This window comes from Pan troglodytes, chromosome 3 (assembly GCF_028858775.2).
Source record: "Pan troglodytes isolate AG18354 chromosome 3, NHGRI_mPanTro3-v2.0_pri, whole genome shotgun sequence".
Taxonomy (NCBI): Eukaryota; Metazoa; Chordata; class Mammalia; order Primates; family Hominidae; genus Pan; species Pan troglodytes.
In genome coordinates this window covers 10,307,641-10,326,215 of record NC_072401.2, presented here as the reverse complement: position 1 = coordinate 10,326,215, position 18,575 = coordinate 10,307,641, and the positions used below count along the sequence as shown (strand labels likewise).

The window sequence follows — 18,575 nt, the reverse complement described above, 5'->3', positions numbered from 1 at the left end:
TTCAAGTTAGATCCTAGTCTATTGGACACCTACTTACTGTCTGCCAGTCACTGTGCTAGGTCTAAGCTACAGAGATGAGCAGAGGACAGCCACCAGACCCTTGGGAGAAAGACTGGCGTAAAATCAAATAAGAGTAATAATTGACGTATTGCCAAGCCGTCCCATCTGCCTGGTGTGTCAGATAAGAGTCCCAGAGCAGGAAATGGTTGGCCGTGGTCTAGCAAGGTGAGCAGGGAGGAGTTCACTGGGCAAATGTGAGGAGGGGGCATTGTAAGAGGAAGGAGGAGCACAGGAGCCCAGGGCCAGAGGCAGGAGACTGACACTGTGCCTGGAATTGGGAACCAGCAGCTGGTGAAAGTGCAAAGGTAGACAGAAGTTAGAACACAGAAGGCCTTAATGTGTAGAACTGCCCTGAAGCCAGTGGGAAGCTACTGTTGGGTTTTAAGCAGGAGGCATGGACTGACCAGGTTTGCATGTGAGAATTGATTCTAGAAGCTGGGTGGAGACGGAGGTTGATGCTGAGACCTGAGGCTGGAGACCACTCCCCCGTTCCATCCACTTCTCAGCCTCCGTTTTCTCTGTGGAAAAGTCCAGATCCTGACTTACACTGTCTCTCTCTTACGGATTAGTGTGAGAGTCAAATGAGATCATTATTGCCAATAGGCTCTGTCAATACATAGAATTTAGTTGACCATTTTCATTGTCTTCACTTGTGGGTTAAATAAACACTAAAATAAAAACATCAGGGAGCCTGGCTGAGCAGGGAATAACCTCTTGGAGGAAGGAAAACATTCCCCTTTATATGTCAGCAACTTTGACCCTAGAGGGAATCAGAACCCATGCCTTTGGGGGGTGAAGGAGGGCATGGGACTATCCCAGATCAGGCGCAAATCCACCACTTGGGGATCTTTCAGCTCCAAGGCTGAAAGAGGGGAAAGACATGCCTGGTGGAGAAGTCAGCATGGGCAGAATTGCCAAGGTGTGACTGTGCAAGGCACGTTCTCAGAGGCCTGTAATTGAGTGTGTCTGGGCAGTGCATTCCAGGGCCTCGGGTCGGGGGGGCACGCATGTGAGTTGCATGTGTGAATTCACTCCCACCAGTTCACAGAATGGGATCAGCATGCAGAGGCTTAATGTTTAGTCCCCTGCATAGGGGGGCAGTCCATTAGATCTCAGGAATATTATTTCAACCCCTACATCATTTTAAGCAGTTGATCATTAGCCCATCTCTCTCCCAGGCAGTCAGGCAGTCAGACCTCCATCCACGGTGTCCCCAGCTCTCGGGGTAGTGTGAGTCCCTCTTCCCAGACTTGGGTTGAGTGAGGCTCCCCTGCACTACCCATGATGGGGCGAGGGAAAGGGGCTTATGGCTTAGCAATAGCCGCCCCTCTATCTCTACAGAAATCTTCCCTGCTTCTCCGCTTTCTCTTCCATTCCTAATGTCAAAATAATCATCATCATCATCTTCTTCATCATTATCATCATTATCACCAATACTATTTATTGAGTACTTATTATGGGCCAAGCATGGAATTAAGTACTTTACCTGCATTATCTCCTTTCACAAGAAACTCAAGAGTTAGTTGAGAAAGAAAGGGAGGCATTCTACTCCAGCCGCCTCAGCTGACATGAGAAACCCAAGTGGCTGCAGAGAGTGCAGGCTGGGTTGGGGGGCGGAACCAGGCCTTGAAGGAAACACTGCTTCTACTTTCTTTCTTCTTTAGCAGCTTTAATTACCAAGCTCTTGGGGAAGCTGAGGGAATTGGCATTAACTCTGTTTTAATTTGTACTTTTGCAAATGAGATGTAGTTACATGACAATGATTCACTTCTGTGAGGTGTCAAAAATAAACTGCTAGGATGGAAAAGTGCCCATTGCATTCACACGCTGCCCATTGTTTTTCTGTTAAACTGAGGAAAGGCAAGATTCACACTGACAAAAAGTTCTTGAAGGACTACTGTTCGTCTCCCCATATTGGGAGCAGTGTGACCAGCATTCAGGAGATTCTAGGCTCCAAAAGTGGATGTGTAAAGAACAAAAGATGATTTTCCCGGACAGCCAGCGTGAAGTGGGGAGGACTGTGAGCTCAGAGTCCACCCACCGTGGTTGGAATTCTCCATGCAACCAGTAGAGTGGTGCTGGCCTGTTCCCACCCTCATGCATCAGTTTACCCACAAGTAAAATGGGTGCTAGGTGCTGTGAGGAGACAACATACATGAAGCGAGTTAGATGCAGCTCACACGCGTGGATGTGGAGTACGTCCAAGGTGCTGGCTGCCACTGCTTTCCTCACAGCTCCTGCCTTAGGAGGAGTAATGACAGCATCGTCCCCATATCCATGGATGTGCCATTTTGCCTGGGATCCCAGGTCTCAGCCCCATCTTCCTTCCCCAGTTCTCGGGTTGTCACTGACATGAGCATGAAGACTGGGCAGTTCTAGAAAGAACAAGGAGGCACGTGTGACTGGAATGGAATCAACAGGGTCAAAGTGAAGGAAAACCAAGTCAGAGAGCAGGAAGGAAGCAAACTCCATGGCCACAGAGCTTGGTCAGTTCAGCAGCTGGATTCCAAATGCAATGGGAAACTCTTGGCGGGTTTGCATCAGAGGACAGACTTCATCTCAATTCTATTTCAAATGATCACATGGGCTGTTGTGTGGATTAACATATTGGAGGAGGCGTGCCCAGAGTGTTCTCAACAGAGGGGAGCTGCCCTGAGCCAGATCTTTCAATAATAATAATAATAATAATGGTATGATAATAATACAATAGTAATTAGCATCCATGTTCATATCCATTCTGTTGGATCAGTGCACCCATTTTACAGATGAGAAAGCTGGGGAATAAGTAACGGGCCCTGCATATTGCAGTAAGTATCAAAGCAAGGACTGGGGCCCTTTCCCCCATGCCACAAGTCCCTCCTTGCCCTCCTGAATGGCTTGAGGAATGAAACCACTACCTGGAGGCAGAGGGGTCCTGGGTGAAGTGCTCGGCTGTGCCTCACTTCTCTGTATCACATCCTTGTGTCTGGGAGCCATATGCTTTGAAATGCCCTGTTTGCCAAGATGGCAAATCATGGGCCCCAGGGCCAGATTCCTGCAAACCAGTGTTCCTGCAGGGACCTTGGGCTGTCTCATCAGTCCAATTGTGGCAAATCTTCAAAGACCGTCAAAGAAAACCAGCTCCTGCCCACTCCCTTCCTTTATGTCCTGGAAAGGGTGGGAAACCCAGCCCTGCCATGTGGCATCGAGAGAAAGGCATGAGCTTGGGTCAGACACAGGCTACACCTCCAGCCATGTGTGATGTCTTTGGAAAGTCACCAGCCTCCCTAAGCCTCCACCTTGAGAGCTATTATGCAAGAAGAACTATTTAAAGACTAAGCGATATGTATGGTGCCTGGTACACAGAAGGTGCTTAGTGAGTTTGAATTTCCTTCTTTGCCTCCTTGCCTTTATTAAGGCAGATTTAAATGTACTCTGTAACAATATAAATTATAAATTCAGAGTTCTAGAAAGAAATGATAAATGGTCTCATACAAATTTGTTTTGTTCACAAACCCACCAAAAGGATGAGCACGTGATAGTTTAATGATGCCATTGCATGACTTACTAGAGAAAAATCTATGACAGGGTCTCTCGACTTCAGCACTTCTGGCATTTGGAACTGGAAAATATTTTGTTGTTGGGGGCTCTCCCGCGCATGGTCTGATGTTGAGCAGCATTCTTGGCTTCTGCACATTAGCTGATAGGTGCACCCACCTTTAGCTGTAATAGCCAAAAATGTCTCCAGACATTGCCAAATGTTCCCTGGGGGCAAAATCACTCCTGGCAATGAACCGCTGTTCTAACCTGGTGTTTTGGAAGAAGCATAGGCTTGGGACTCAGACCAGTCTGGCTCCACCTCCTTCTTAATGTGTGATTTTGGGCAAGTTGGTCTCAAACCTTGTGGGCTGTGAGTCAAAAAGTGGGGTACTCAAGTGTTCATGCTCACAGCTCAGAAGAGGTGGAAGCAGGTGGTACTCCAACCTTTCTCCTGGCTTCCAGCCAAGACCTGGCCAAGGCACCATGTCCAAGGCACCAGAATAATCAAGGATAATCTTCCTATCTGAAGATCCTCGACTTAACCACATCTGCAAAACCCCTTTTGCCATGCGAGACAACACAGGCACAGGGTTTGGGGTTATATTCTGTCTACCACAGCATCCTTTATGCTCTAAGTATACAAGGACAGGAAGAAAATGGAAATATGAAATGGCATTTTCTCTCTTTTATGCTTCCCAGATGGATAGCTTGTAGAGAAGCTGCAGAATTTGTACTCTTCCAGGCTTGGGTTTGGAGAGCTGGGACCCTGGTTAACAGCTGTGTGACCTTAAGCCAGGTCCCATCTATAGTATGAAGATGATGCACAGTTTGCAGGGTCTGAGTTTAAAACAAATCTCTGTAAAGTGGACAATAAAGTTCCAACTCATAGAAAGCACTCAAGAAATGGCGACTATGATAAGAATTTCCCTAAGCTGTGTTTCTGCCTTCTGTCTTAGGGAAACTAACCCTGATGGAATCGCCCTTGGAGAGCAGAAGGCTGTTTGGGGCAGCTCCCCTCCAGCTCTACAGCTCTGGGCACTTGCAGGAGGTCACTTCTGCTGTCAAGAAGCTTTGGGGACATGAGTGTCTTGGCTAAATCAAACCAGCCTTCCAGAAGAAAACTGGTTCTGAGAGGGCATCACACTGAATGTGCCAGGGGTTGTTTTTCTAAGACAGTGGCAGCCTGTTTCTTGAAATGGCTGTGTACACAAAGCAATCCCCAAATGGCAAAGAAGAAGCCAAGAAACCAAAGAAAGGGGCAGACAAGTCCAGTCTGATGGTATAGGGTGATTTGTTAGGGGAACTTGCAGACTGAAGCTTGGTCTTGGGAAGCCACAAGACAGGTAGATCTCTGTATGGCAACCCCCCAGTCCCAGGGCCTAGATCTGGGGAAAAAGTGTATGCACTCTGGGAGGAATGTGTAGGTGGCTGCAGGCATCACAGTCTTCGATTTCTGCAACAGCATCAAGAGTTGTTTTGGAGGAAACTTACAGTGAATAGATGTTTCTACATAAAGAGCAATACATCAGCTCGACTTCTTGGAGGCATTCCTGGACGTGGGGTTAGTCAGAAGTTACATGGTGGATTAGCATTTAAAATAAAGTCACTCTTGTTCCCATGTAGCCTCTGATGGAAATTCTCACCCCACTGTGAAGTCTCATTCGTCAGGTCTAGCGAGCAAAAGAGTGGTCAGCGGACATGCATTCTCTCACCCCTTAGGTGCTTCCCTTTGCATGCCCAACTTCTTTATTGAAACAAAATATAGATTAAAATATAAAATCAAGCTTGTCAGAATTATGCCTTAAGAGGGCCTATGGGGAGGCTGTCTTAATGAGGAAACTAATGCATGTGCTTTAATGCAGGATTTTCTGAAATATATGCTGATCATTCACAGTCATTTTTCCCCTTTTATATATTCTCAGTCATGCCCCAAATTAATTCATTCAACAAAAGATTTTAGCAGGGCACAGTGGCTCTGATACTTTGGGAGGCTGAAGCAGAAGGATTTCTTGAGCTCATGAGTTCAAGACCAACCTAGGCAACATAGCAAGACCTCATCTCTACAAAAAATTTAAAAATTAGCCAGGCATGGTGGCACATGCCTGTAGTCCCACCTACTTGGGAGGCTGAGGTGGGAGGATGGCTTGAGCCCAGGAGATCGAGGTTAGAGTGAGCCATGTTCATGCCACTGCACTCCAGGCCGGGTGACAGAGTAAGGCCTTGTCTCAAAACAAAAAAAATTTTTGAACACATACTATGTATCAGGTACTACACTCTGTACTGATGACACAGAAGTAGAGTCAGAGACATTTCTCGGTCCCCGTCAAGCTCATAATCCAATCAAGAAGACGTGTACACTGATAACAGTTGGCCTCCCTGGGCGGGGCACATTCATTGTGCTTTATTGTCCAATGCAATAGAAAGGAGCTGGAAAAGCAAGGTTGATAGGCAAGAGCATTTGTTAATTAAAAGTATTAATCAAGCACTTCTTATGTTGATCCAGGCACAGGAGATACCCCAGCGAATGGCACAGGCCACTACAAATGTATATTTATAGAACCATTACTGGTAAGCTAATAAATATTGAGGATTACTGACCAGTGCTAGGAAGGAATAAACAGGGTAAGGGGCTAGGGTGATGGGAGGAGAGGACTGCTTTTGTGATATGGACAGGAAGGGCCTCCGTGAGAAGCTAGCGCTGCAGGCAGGACTTGGGTCTGAGAAAGAAGCCACCCTGTAAGGATGTAGGGGAAGAATGTGCAAAGGTCCTGAGGCAGGAACTCGCTTGGAAGGCTCAGGAAAGGCTGCAGTGTTGTTAGCATAGGGGATAAAAAAACATATTTTCTTCAACCCTCGTAGGTCCTTAGTTGAAACAGACCCCTGTAACAAAAGACAGACTAACACGAGAAAAAAAATACATAAGTTTATTAACATGTATATTTCACACATACATGGGAGACACCCAGGGAATGAGTAGTGCTCAAAGAAGTGGCTTTAAATTCCAGCTTCGAGAAAGAACAGTAAATGTTGAAAGAAGCAACAAGACAAAGGAAAAGAACGTTGAGTCTCTAGTGACAGCAACTTGGGGGAAAACAAATAAATAGCAGATCGAGGTGGGTTAGGGAAACTGGTTCATGTAGGTTCCTCTGGTGTAAGCTCCAGACCTATAAGCATCCAAAGTTGTCTTCAGTGGTTACCCTTTGTTCTCCCTGGCAGAAGAGGGTGGGAGCAGAATATCTCTTGTCTTTGTAAATCTATGTCCTGCTTTTAGGCAAATAGAGGGAAGGCAGAGAGCCTTCCTGCATCTACTTCTTTTTAAATGCCTTCAGCTCAACAGTCCTTCGTGTTTGGGGGTGGAATATTATGATGTTCCATATTAGCAAAGGAAAGAGATGAAGTTGGAAGGATAGTAGGGGCCGGAGGATAGAAGATCTCATAACTCCGTGGTAAGGAATCAGGAATTTTACTTTCAATACCATGGGAAGCCATTGGAGATTTGAAGCAGAGGAAGGATTTGATCAAAATGTGAAAGATGTGTCTGTACTTTAATCATTAATTCAGCAAGTAGTTTTTAAGCACCTACGACATACTTGGTTCCATACTAGACCCAGGGGATGCAAAGATGAATAAGACTCTCCTGATGAGGACACAGCCAGATTCATTCATTCATTCATTCATTCACTTATCCATATTTATTGAGCCCCTATACCAGAAACTATTGGTATAGAGGCCCCATATGCCAAGAGGAGCCCCTATATGGCAGATAATGTTGTAGAAATTGGAGCAGTGCATGGAACAAAACAAACAAACAAAATCCCTGCCCTCAAGGAATGGACATTCTGTTGAGGGAGGCTTATTGTAAACACATGAAAATATAATGTAATTATATGGTTTGGAGTTGTGTCCCCACCAAATCTCATGTTGAATTGTAATCCCCAGTGTTGGAGGTGGGGCATGGTGGGAGGTGATTGGATCATGGGGATGGATTTCTCATGAATGGTTTAGCACCATCCCCCCTGTACTGTCCTTGTGATAGTGAGTTCTCATGAGATCCCATCGTTTAAAAGTGTGTGGCACCTCCCCACCCTCTCTTTTGTTCCTGCTGCCATCATGTGAGACACCTCACTTCTCCTTTGCTTTCCACCATGATTGGAAGATTCCTGAGGCCTCCGCAGAAGCTGAGTAGATGCCAGCATCATGCTTCCTGTACAACCTGTTGGAACCATGAGCCAATTAAACCTCTTTTTAAATATAAATTACCAGTCTCAGGTATTTCTTTATAGCAATGGGAGAACAGACTAATACGTGTAGCAATAAGTGCTCAGAAGAGAAGTCATGCAAAATGAGGAGGAGAATGCTGGAGAAAATGCTATCTTAGGGTAGCCAGGGAAGGCCTCTCCACAGAGTTGATCATGGAGCAGAGATCGGGAGACAAGAAGGAGGCAGCCACGCACACATCTGCGCATGAGCAATCCAGGCAGAGGAGCAGCTGGTACAAAGGCCCCGTGTGTCATTCAGCATTCATGATCGCAGCTCCAAAGATGCATGCACCAGCCTCAGGCTTCAGGGAGGACTTCCCGGGGTTGTGATATCTGATCAGGGGCCTGGGAGACAATCGATACTCAGATTTGGGCTCCATCAGAAAACTGGACTCTCTGTCAAAAAGGAATGAGTTGCCCATCAGTTGAGGTGTACAAGGGAGCCAGGCTGGCCTGGAGTCCAGCCCTAGATGGGAAAGGTGGGGCCCTGAAAGGGACAATGTCACTCCTAAAGGGACGAAATGAATGAGTCTTGAAGCCAAGTTCAAAGTCAGTCCTGTTCTGGGGAAGGCAGGGTTTCAGCTCATCAGTTCTTGTTCCTTCACCTGTTCGTTTGTTTACTGGGTCAGTCGTTAATTCATTTCTAAATACTCCTGTTCATGTGTTCCCACACCCATCCATTCATCTCCCCATCTTCATTCAACACCCTCACAAAGTACCTCATCTGTGCCAGGTCTGTCGCTTCACCACTCATGAATCCATAAGGATGACAAGTAGTGTCCTTCTGTGTGCAGGAGGCTGTGCCAGATGGCTGGGCAGGGGCTGTGGGAACAGAGGAAGACCCCAACAGCCTCGAAGGCAGGGAAGAGGTAGTGATGTGCAGTGAATTGAAAAAGTTGAGTCATTTTTCAGGCAGACAGGGAGGGAGGAGAAGGAGGAGGAAGGGCATTTCCCACAGAGAACACCTGGTACTACCCAGGGGGCAGAGAGATAGCAGGTGCCATCCAACAGGAACTGCAGGCTGTTCTCATTCCCTCTGCTGTGAAAAGATGAATTTCTCCTGGCAGGAAGAAGCCAGGCTGTGGAAAGGGGCCCAGACTGAGCAGCTGTCAGGGCTCAGCAGGAAGGTTTTTGCTCTCCACACCCTCAGGAGCTGGGGGCTGAGTGCAGCCAAGGGGTATTCAGCTTTTGGATCTGGAAATGGTTCGGCCTTGCAGAGGCCGCTTGTCACAGCCAACTGGGGAAAGATAGCACACCTGGGGCTGCCGGTTCTGCAAAGAGAGCAGGCACTCCCTGACTTCCAGCAGGGGCTTTGATATCAGCATTAATATATGTGGCAGCAATAGGAGCTGCAGGCTGTGCAAGTTGGAGGAAGACACCTGGAAAAGAAAAATAAGCTCACTTTTCACTGGAAGAAACTTCCAAGAGAAGTCAGAAACAGTAGCAAAGGCTGATGAGGTCACTTGTGCACAGAGTGCTTAAAGCGGGCCTCACTTCACCTATTCTGTCACCCTCAGGATCTCCTGTTTTAATCTGAACAAGGGCTTCAGTCTCTATGCTCCCTCACTTGGCCTCATGGCTGGTATAGGAGAAAAACCATTTATCAATTTCTATCTCTACCACAAATTAGGTGAATGACTTTAGGCAATCCATCTTTCTGGGCCTTAGTTTCCTCATCTGCAAATTGGAGATAAGACCACCTATCTAGAAAGAGTCTTACCAGTCAATATAGCTCTGCATGGAAGGCCACACTGTAGGTGGTCAGCACATGGTAGATGTGTTTGTTTAAGGTGTTCACCTTGACGGAGAGGACCCCGTGGACAGCCCAATAGACCTGGCTTCAAATCCCACCTATAATAGTCAGGGTTCTTTAGAGGGACAGAGCTAATAGGATAGATGTATATATGAAAGCAAGTTTATTAAGGAGAATTGATTCACATGATCACAAAGTAAAGTCCCATGATAGACCATTTGCAAGTTGAGGCACAAGGAAGCCAGTGGTGGATCAGTTCAAGTCCAAAACCTCAAAAGTAGGGAAGCCGACAGTGCAGCCTTCAGTCAGTGGCCAAAGACCCGAGAGTCCCTGGCAAACCACTGGTGTAAGTCCAAGAGTCCAAAAGCTGAAGAGCTTGGAGTCTGATGTTCAAGGGCAGGAAGCATCCAGCCCAGGAGAAAGATGAAGGCTGGAAGACTCAGCAAGTCAGTGCTTCCATCTTCTCCTGCCTGCTTTATTCTAGCAGCACTGGCAGCTGATTAGATGGTGCCCAACCAGATGGAGGGTGGGTCTGCCTCTCCCAGTCCACTGACTGAAACGTTAATCTCCTTTGGCAACACCCTCACAGACACACCCAGGAACAATACTTTGCATCCTTCAATCCAGTCAAGTTGACACTCAATATTAACCATCATTCCACCTCTGCCTCTGCCTTACTAGCTGTGGGACCTTAGCTAAGAGTTTTTACCTTGTGCCCTCATCAGTAGTTTGCCGGGGACACTCTCAGATTGTGCCTGACATCCTGACGTGACTATTAATACCATCCCCCCTTACACTCTCGAAATGTCTGATTTTGGAAAGTAAACAGCGTAATGTCTCTACTCATCAATAAAATGGACAGTGCCACACTCAAGGACTTTTATGAGGGAGAATGAAGGGAATGCAAAGGAAAAACCCTGATAAACATGGAAATGCCACCCCTTTCCACCATAGCAGCCTTGATAAAGTGCATGCATGGAAACATCAGTCCATTAACAAAGAGAACCCCAGACAGTCACAAAGACACTAATGTGGAAATGCGTTCACAGCATCAATTAACCTCAGCATTGCTAAAGTATCAAGCTACCGCCAAAGTCCAGCTCCTGCCCACTCCATGCCCCCAGGTCTACTTCATATTTGAACCTCTGTACCTTTCCATCTCTCACCTTCCCTCTTTCTACTCAGTGCTTCCCTATGCAGATCAATTTAGTGTCTCAGAACCATTTACAACTCAGTATGTTCTTTCTCCCCATATCATAATACAATAAACCCTTTTAGGTAATCAAGAAATAATTAAATTGTGATACTATTAGAGTGACCAACTGCTCTGATTTGCTGACTCTGAAGGGGTTTCTGAGACATGGGACATTCTATTTTTAAAGCTGGGATAATAAGTTTGTTCCCCTAGGTACCATGGCAGTGTAGATTAGAAACCAATAGGAGTTCAGTAAAGGGCATGCCAGAGTAGGCTTCAGTGGAGGGGATAGCAGGACTTTGAAAAGCTGGGAAGTGTTTCTCCAAGAGACCCTAAGACACAGATTCCAGTGAAGGCGGTCTGTTTGGGGGGTGATCCCAGGAGACATCAGGAGGGAGTGGGCACTGAGTCAGGGCAGGGCCAGGCAGGCAGCCATGGAGTGCATTTCAGGGCAAGTTCCTGCTGTGGGCACCTGCAGCGTGATCCTCTGGGGAACTCTGGGAGACTGTGGGGGAAGACAACTGCATCATCTCACAGGAAGCATTAGGGCATCAGCTCTCTTCAGTCCACCCTGGGGAGAAGCTCTGTCAGCTCCACAGCCCTTCTGGCTTGTGAAAAGCCAACAAAAGCCTCTGCCAGGGATGCCAGCCGGCAGGTGGATGTGGGACAGCCTGAGATGGTGAGGGAAGATGGAGTAAAGAACCAGTCATCCACATCTGCCCCAGCATTCCAGGGTCTGAGCCGGAGAACAACAGAACTGCACAGGATTTAAGACACTGTCTGGCCCAGGGACCGTGGCTCCTTCCGGGCTCTATCTTCAGTCTCCAACCCTGCACCCCCTCCAAGCAGGAACTCAGTACTTTTTGTTCACTGAATGAACAAACAAATGCTCTGGAGCTGGGAAAACCAAGACCTAGACTGAGGGTGCGATGGCTTCAAATCACAGGAATGAGTGGGAACCCAGGTTCTGAGCTATGTCCCCTGGATCCTTTTACCCTATTTCAGGCAGCCTTATAACTCCAGCACCCATACAGAGAATGCTTTTTTCTTTTTTTAATTTTTCGTTTCAGGGGTACATGTGCAGGTTTGATATATAGGTAAATTGCATGTTACAGGAATTTGATATACAGATTATTTCATCACCCAGGTAATAAGCATAGTATAGTACCTGTTTTTTCAGTCCTCACCCTCCTCCCATCCCTCACCCTCAAGTAGGCCACAGTGTCATTTTTCCCTTGTGTCCATGTGTGCTCAATGTTTAGCTCCCACTTATAATTGAGAACATGTGGTATTTGGTTTTCTGTTCCTATATTAGTTGACTTAGGATAATGGCCTCCAGCTCCATCCATGTTGCTGCAAAAGACGTGATCTTTTTCTTTTTTATGGCTGCATAGTATTCCATGGTGTATATGTACCACATTTTCTTTATCCAGTCTACTGTTAATGGGCATTTATGTTGATTCTATGTCTTTGCTATTGTGAATAGTTGCTGCAATGAACATACACATGCATCTGTCTTTATGGTAGAACAATTTATATTCCTTTGAGTGTGTACCCAATAATGGGACTGCTGGATCACATGGTAGTTCTGTTTTAAGTATGTCTTCTTTTAAAAAGTGTGTGTTCATGTCCTTTGCCCATTTTTAAATGGGGTTATTTGCTTTTTGCTCGTTGATTTGCTTAAGTTCCTTACAGGTTCTGGATATTAGACCTTTGTCAGATGCATAGTTTGCAAATATTTTCTCCCATACTCTGGGTTGTATGTTTACTCTGTTTATAGTTTCTTTAGCTGTGCAGAAGCTCTTTAGTTTAATTAGGTTCCATTAGTCAATTTTTGTTTTTGTTGCAATGGCTTTTGGCGTCTTTGTCATAAAATCTGTGCCAGGGCCTATGTCCAGAATGGATATTTCCTAAGTTTTCATCCAGGGTTTTTATAGATTTAGGTTTTTACATTTAAGTCTTTGATCCATATTGAGTTGATTTTTGTATGTAGTGTAAGGAAGGGGTCCAGTTTCAGTCTTCTGCATATAGTTCACCAATTATCCCAGCACCATTTATTGCACAGGAAGTCCTTTCCCCATTGCTTGTTTTTGTCAGCTTGTTGAAGATCAGATGGTTGTAGGTAGGTGGCCCTTTTTCTGGACTCTCTTTTCTGTTCCATTGGTATATGTGTCTGTTTTTGTACCACTACCATGCTGTTTTGGTTACTGTAGCCTTGTAGTATAGTTTGAAGTCAGGTACCATGTTGTCTCCTGCTTTGTTCTTTTTGCTTAGGATCTGGGCTATTTGGGCTCTTTTTGGGTTTTATATTAATTTTATAATAGTTTTTTCTAATTCTGTGAAGGATGTCATTGATAGTTTGACATGAATTGCATTGAATCTGTAAATTGCTTTGGGCACTATGACCATTTTAACAATACTGATTTTTCCTATCATAAGCATGGAATGTTTTTCTATTTGTTTGTGTCATCTCTGATTTCTTTCAGCAGTGTTTTGTAATTTTCATTGTAGGGACCTTTCGCCTCCCTGGTCAGCTCTATTCCTAGGAATTTTATTTTGTATGCTTGTGTGGTTATTGTTAATGGGACTGAATTCTTGATCTTGTGCTCAGCTTGGATGTTGTTGGTGTACAGAAATGCTACTGGTTTTAGTGCATTAATTTTGTATCTTAAAACTTTGTTAAAGTTGTTTATCAGATCAAGAAGCTTTTTGGCAGAGACTATGGGGTTTTCTAAGTATAAAATTATATTGTCTGCAAACAGAGATAGTTTGACTTTTTCTCTTCCTATTTGGATATCTTTTATTTCTTTCTCTTGCCTGATTGTTCCAGTTGGGACTTCCAGTACTATGTTGAATAGGAGTGGTAAGAGTGGGCAGCCTTATCTGGTTCTAGTTCTCGAGGGGGACGTTTCCAGCTTTTGCCCACTCAGTATGATGTTGGCTCTGGGTCTGTCATAGATGGCTGTTATTATTTTGGGGTATGTTCCTTCAATGCCAAGTTGTGGAGGGTTTTTAACATGAAGGGATATTAGTTTTATCAGAGCCGTTTCTGCATCTATTGACATGATCATGTAGTTTCTGTTTTTACTTTTGTTTATGTGATGAGTCACATCTATTGATTTGTATATGTCAAAGGAATCTTACATCCCAGGGATAAAGCCTACTTCCTCATAGTGGATAAGCTATTGGATGTGCTGCTGGATTTGGTTTGCTAGGATTTTGTTGAGGATTTTTGCATCTATATTCATCAAGGATATTGGCCTGAAGTTTTATTTTGTGTATGTATGTGTTTCTGCCAGGTTTTGGTATCAGGATCATGCTGGCCTCATAGGATGAGTTGAAGGGGATTCCATCCTTCTCAATTTTTTGGAATAGTTTTGGTAGGAATAGTACCAGATCTTCTTTATGCATCTGGTAGAATTCAGTTGTGAATCCATCTGTTCCTGAGCTTTTTCTGCTTGGTAGGCTTTTAACTGCCAATTCAATTTCAGAACTTGTTATTGGTCTGTTCAGGGTTTCAGTTTCTTCCTTGTTCAATCTTGGGTGGTTGTATATTTCCAGGAATTTATCAGTTTCTTCTCAGTGTTCATAATAGTCTCTGAGGGCTTTTTGTATTTATGTGGGGTCAGTGATAATGTCTCTTTGTCACTTCTGATTGTGTATTTGAATTGTCTCTCTTTTTAAATTAGTTTAGATAGTGGCCTATCAGTCTTATTTATTCTTTAAAAAAATCAACTCTTGAATTCATTGATATTTTGTATTTTTTTGTGTGTGTGTCTCAATTTCTTTCAGTTCAGCTCTGATTTTGGTTATTTCTTATCTTCTGCTAGCTTTGGGATTGTTTTGCTAATTCCTCTAGGTGTGATGTTAGGTTGTTAATTTGAGATCTTTCTAACTTTTTGATGTGGGCATTTAGCACCGTGAACTTTTTTTTTTTTTTTTAACACTGTTTTAGCTGTGTCCCAGAGATTCTGGTATGTTATATATTTGTTCTCATTAATTTCAAACAATTTCTTTATTTTTGCCTTAATTTCATCATTCACCCAAAAGTCATTCAGGAGCATGTTGTTTAATTTTCATGTAATTGTATGGTTTTCAGTGATCTTCTTAGTAAAGATTTCTATTTTTATTGCACTGTGTTCCAAGGGTGTGGTTGGTATAATTTTATTTTTTTGTCAATTTGCTGAATATTGTTTTATGGCCAATTTTGGAGTATGTGCAAATGAGAAGAATGTCTATTCTGTTGTTTTTGGGTAGAGAATTCAGTAGATGTCTGTCAGCTTCATTTGGTCAGTGTTAAGTTCAGGTCCCAAATATCTTTGCTGGTTTTCTGCCCTGATCATCTGTCTGATACTGTCAGTGGGGTGTTGACATCTCCTGCTATTATTGTATGGTTACCTATGTCTCCTTGTAGGTCTCTAAGAACTTGTTTTATGAATCTTGGTACTCCATGTTGGGTACATATATATCTAGCATAGTTAGGCATTCTTGTTGAGTTGAGTCATTCATCATTATGTAATGCACTTCTTTGTGTTATTTATTTTTGTTGGTTTAAAATCTGTTTTGTCTGAAATTAGAATAGCAACCCCCTGATTTTTTCTGCTTTCCATTCGCTTGGTAAATTTTTCTCTATCCTTTTACTTTGAGTCTACGGGTGTCACTGAATGTGAGATGGGTGTCTTGAAGACAGCATATAGTTGGGTCTGGCTTCTTTATCAAGCTTGTCACTCTGTGCCTTTTTTTTTTTTTTTTTTTTTTGAGAGGGAGTTTCACTCTGTTGCCCAGGCTGGAGTGCAGTGGCACAATCTCGGCTCACTGCAATCTCTGCCTCCCAGATTCAAGTGATTCTCCTGCCTCAGCCTCCTGAGTAGCTGGGATTACAGGTGCACACCACCACATCCAGCTAATTTTTGTATTTTAGTAGAAATGGGGTATCACCGTGTTAGCCAGGCTGACCTTAAGTGATCCGCACACCTTGGCCTCCCAAAGTGCTGGAATTACAAGCATGAGCCACCACACCTGGCCTCTGTGCCTTTTAATTGGGGCATTTTGCCCATTTACATTCAAGGTTAATACTGGTATGTGCAGATTTGATTCTGTCATCATATTGTTAACTGGTTATTATGCAGACTTGATTGTGTAGTTGTTTTATAGTGTCACTGGTCTGTGTACTTAAGTGTGTTTTTGTAGTGGCCAGTAATGGTCTTTCCTTTCCAAATTTAGCACTCCCTTCAGGAACTTTTATATGGCAGGTCTGGTGGTAATGAATTCCCTTAGCACTTGCTTATCTGAAAAGCATCTTATTTCTCCTTTGTTTATGAAGCTTAGTTTGACTGGCTACAAAATTCTTGATTGGAATTTCTTTTCTTTAAGAATACTGGATATAGGCCCCCAGTATCTTCTGGCTTATAGGGTTTCTGCTGAAACATCCACTGTTAGCCTGATGGGGTTCACTTTGTTGGTGTCCTGCCTCTTCTCTCTAGCTGCCTTTAACATTTTTTCTTTCATTTTGACCTTGGAGAATCTGACGGACTATGTATCTTGGGGATGTTCATCTTATATAGTATCTCACAGGGGTTCCCTGCATTTCCTGAAGGAAATTTTCATGGACAATATCCTCAAATATGTTTTCCAAGTTGCTTGCTTTCTCTCCCTTGCTTTCAGAGACACCAGTGAGTCATAGATTTGCTCTCTTTACATAATCTCATATTGCTCAGAGATTTTGTTCATTCTTTTTATTCTTTTTTCTTTATTTTTGTTGACTGAATTATTTCTGAGAACCAGTCTTCAAGCTCTGAGAGTCTTTCTTCATCCTAGGCTATTCTGCTGCTAGTACTTGTGATTATATTATGCATTCTTGAAGTGAGTTTTTCAGCTCTATCAGATAAGTTTGGTTTTTTCTTAAAATGGCCATTTCGTCTTTCACCTCCTGTATTGTTTTATTGAATTCCTTAGATTCCTTGGGGGTTTTGACTCTCCCAAATCTCAGTGATCTTCATTCCTATCCATATTCTGAATTCTATGTCTGTCATTTCAGCCATTTCACTATGGTTAAGAACCATTGCTGGGGAATTAGTGTGGTCATTTGGAGATAAAAAAATACTCTGGCTTTTTGAGTTGCCAGAGTTCTTGCACTGGTTCTTTCTCATCTGTGTTGACTGATGATCCTGCAATCTTTGAGGCTGCTGACCTTTAGATAGGGTTTTTTGCTTTTATCTTCTTTGATGCCCTTGGGGGTTTGATTGCAGCATGAGGTGGGTTCAGTTGACTGTCTTCATTTCAGGAAGATTTTAGGGAGCCAACACTCAGCTCAGCACTCCTGGGTTGCATGCTCTGGCTCTGGGGGACTGACATTGGGCCCCTAGATTTGTTCTCTGGCCCCTCAAGGTTAGGAACCTGCTACGCTGAATGGGCCAAGGTGTTCCCAGCCCAGTGGCCACAACACTCCGATGGGTGTGCCAGCCAAAGCACTTCGGCAGTGGGATCCATGCTCGCTCACGTGTGCCAGCAGCTGCAACAGTGCAGTGGGGTGCACGTGCATTACCTGGGGTGGGGCACCAGCAGGAGTTGGGTGGTGGTGTTCCTGCATATAGCTGTGCCAGTGATGGATGGCAGCAGCACAGCAGGGGTGGGATACTGGTGGGGGTGGGGTTGCCAGCACCTGTGCTAGCCCTTGCACCAGTGGGGGTGGGGCACTGGCAGGGGCAGGGTTGCCAGTGTCCATTTGTGCATTCATGCTGGCAGTGGCAGCATGGCAGGGTACCCATGTATCAGTAGGAGGCACAGCAGGGTACGCACATGCCAGCAGTGGTGGCATTATGTGATGCATGCACACACATGTGCTGGAAGAGGGGGAGGCAAGGTCCACTTACAGTGCACCAGCAAAGCGATGTGGGATGGTGGGGGAGTGGGGCACGAATGAGTGTGCACCAGTGAAGGGAGGCTGCGGTGAAGGGAGGCTGTGGGTGAGCTGGTGCACACCAGTGGGAGCCAGTTTGCTAGAGTTCTTCAATGGTCTGACATGGTCTGCTGGCAAAGAAGCCATGAAGAGGGTCCCAGGGAAGCACCCTGGTTGGGTATCTGATACTGCCCACTGGGCACAACCAGGCTGGGGCCCCAAGAGAGTCCAGCAGATGGGGGGCATTCAGAATGTACCGGCCTCATCCCACAGGCAAGGCCACCCTGCTCTGTCCAGGTCTGACAGTCACACTCCTAGAGGAGCATGGCAAGCCTTGGGGAATGGGCATCACTGGCCATGCTTCACTGCAGATGTTCCCACACCAAACCCTCTGGGCAACACACAGGCTGGAGTCCTGCCCCTGCCACCTGTCTAAGCAGTTCTCCCTGTCGTCTCAAGTGTCTGTGGGGGTTGTGGGGTATCCTGCTGCTAGGATTCTGGAGGTCCATGGTGAGAGCGGGTCATTCCTCACCTGTTCAACTCATCCCTTCCCCAGGAGTCGCTGGGGGCCAGGAAACAAGTCCCATTGCTCAGCAGCCCCGTGCAGGGTTCCCAGACTTCCCCACTTCAGCCCAGCATCTGCATCCTCCCTCTATCCACTCTCAATGCCTTCTCTCTGAGGATGTGGCTTGAGTGAGCCAGTCTTCCTGATGTCCCGGTCTCTCGGTGGGAGATGTTCCTCCTAGCCCGACCGTCTTTTATCTAGTCACTCTTGCTTTTCTATTTCAACACCCCCTCCCAGCCCCATGCTCATCCAAAAAGGAAGAATGTTAAAATGCGCCCATGAGAACCTACCAGCAAGACTGCTGACCTCCGTCTCTATTGAAACAG

The 18,575-nt window shown here is 45.1% G+C and overlaps 1 protein-coding gene across 19 annotated transcripts in view; it reads left to right on the top strand.

Moving 5' to 3' along the window:
- Nucleotides 1-18,575, top strand: part of SLC2A9 (solute carrier family 2 member 9) — a 279,004-nt gene that overhangs the window by 181,854 nt on the left and 78,575 nt on the right. Inside the window, exon 11 of one of the 19 annotated variants that reach the window (XM_063809400.1) lies at nucleotides 7,736-7,835. The exons of the other annotated variants lie outside the window; for them this stretch is intronic. Coding sequence (XP_063665470.1) covers nucleotides 7,736-7,743 — 8 coding nt within the window. The 3' untranslated portion in view covers nucleotides 7,744-7,835. Of the gene's footprint in view, nucleotides 1-7,735; nucleotides 7,836-18,575 lie in introns of those variants that run through there. 19 annotated transcript variants of the gene reach the window in all.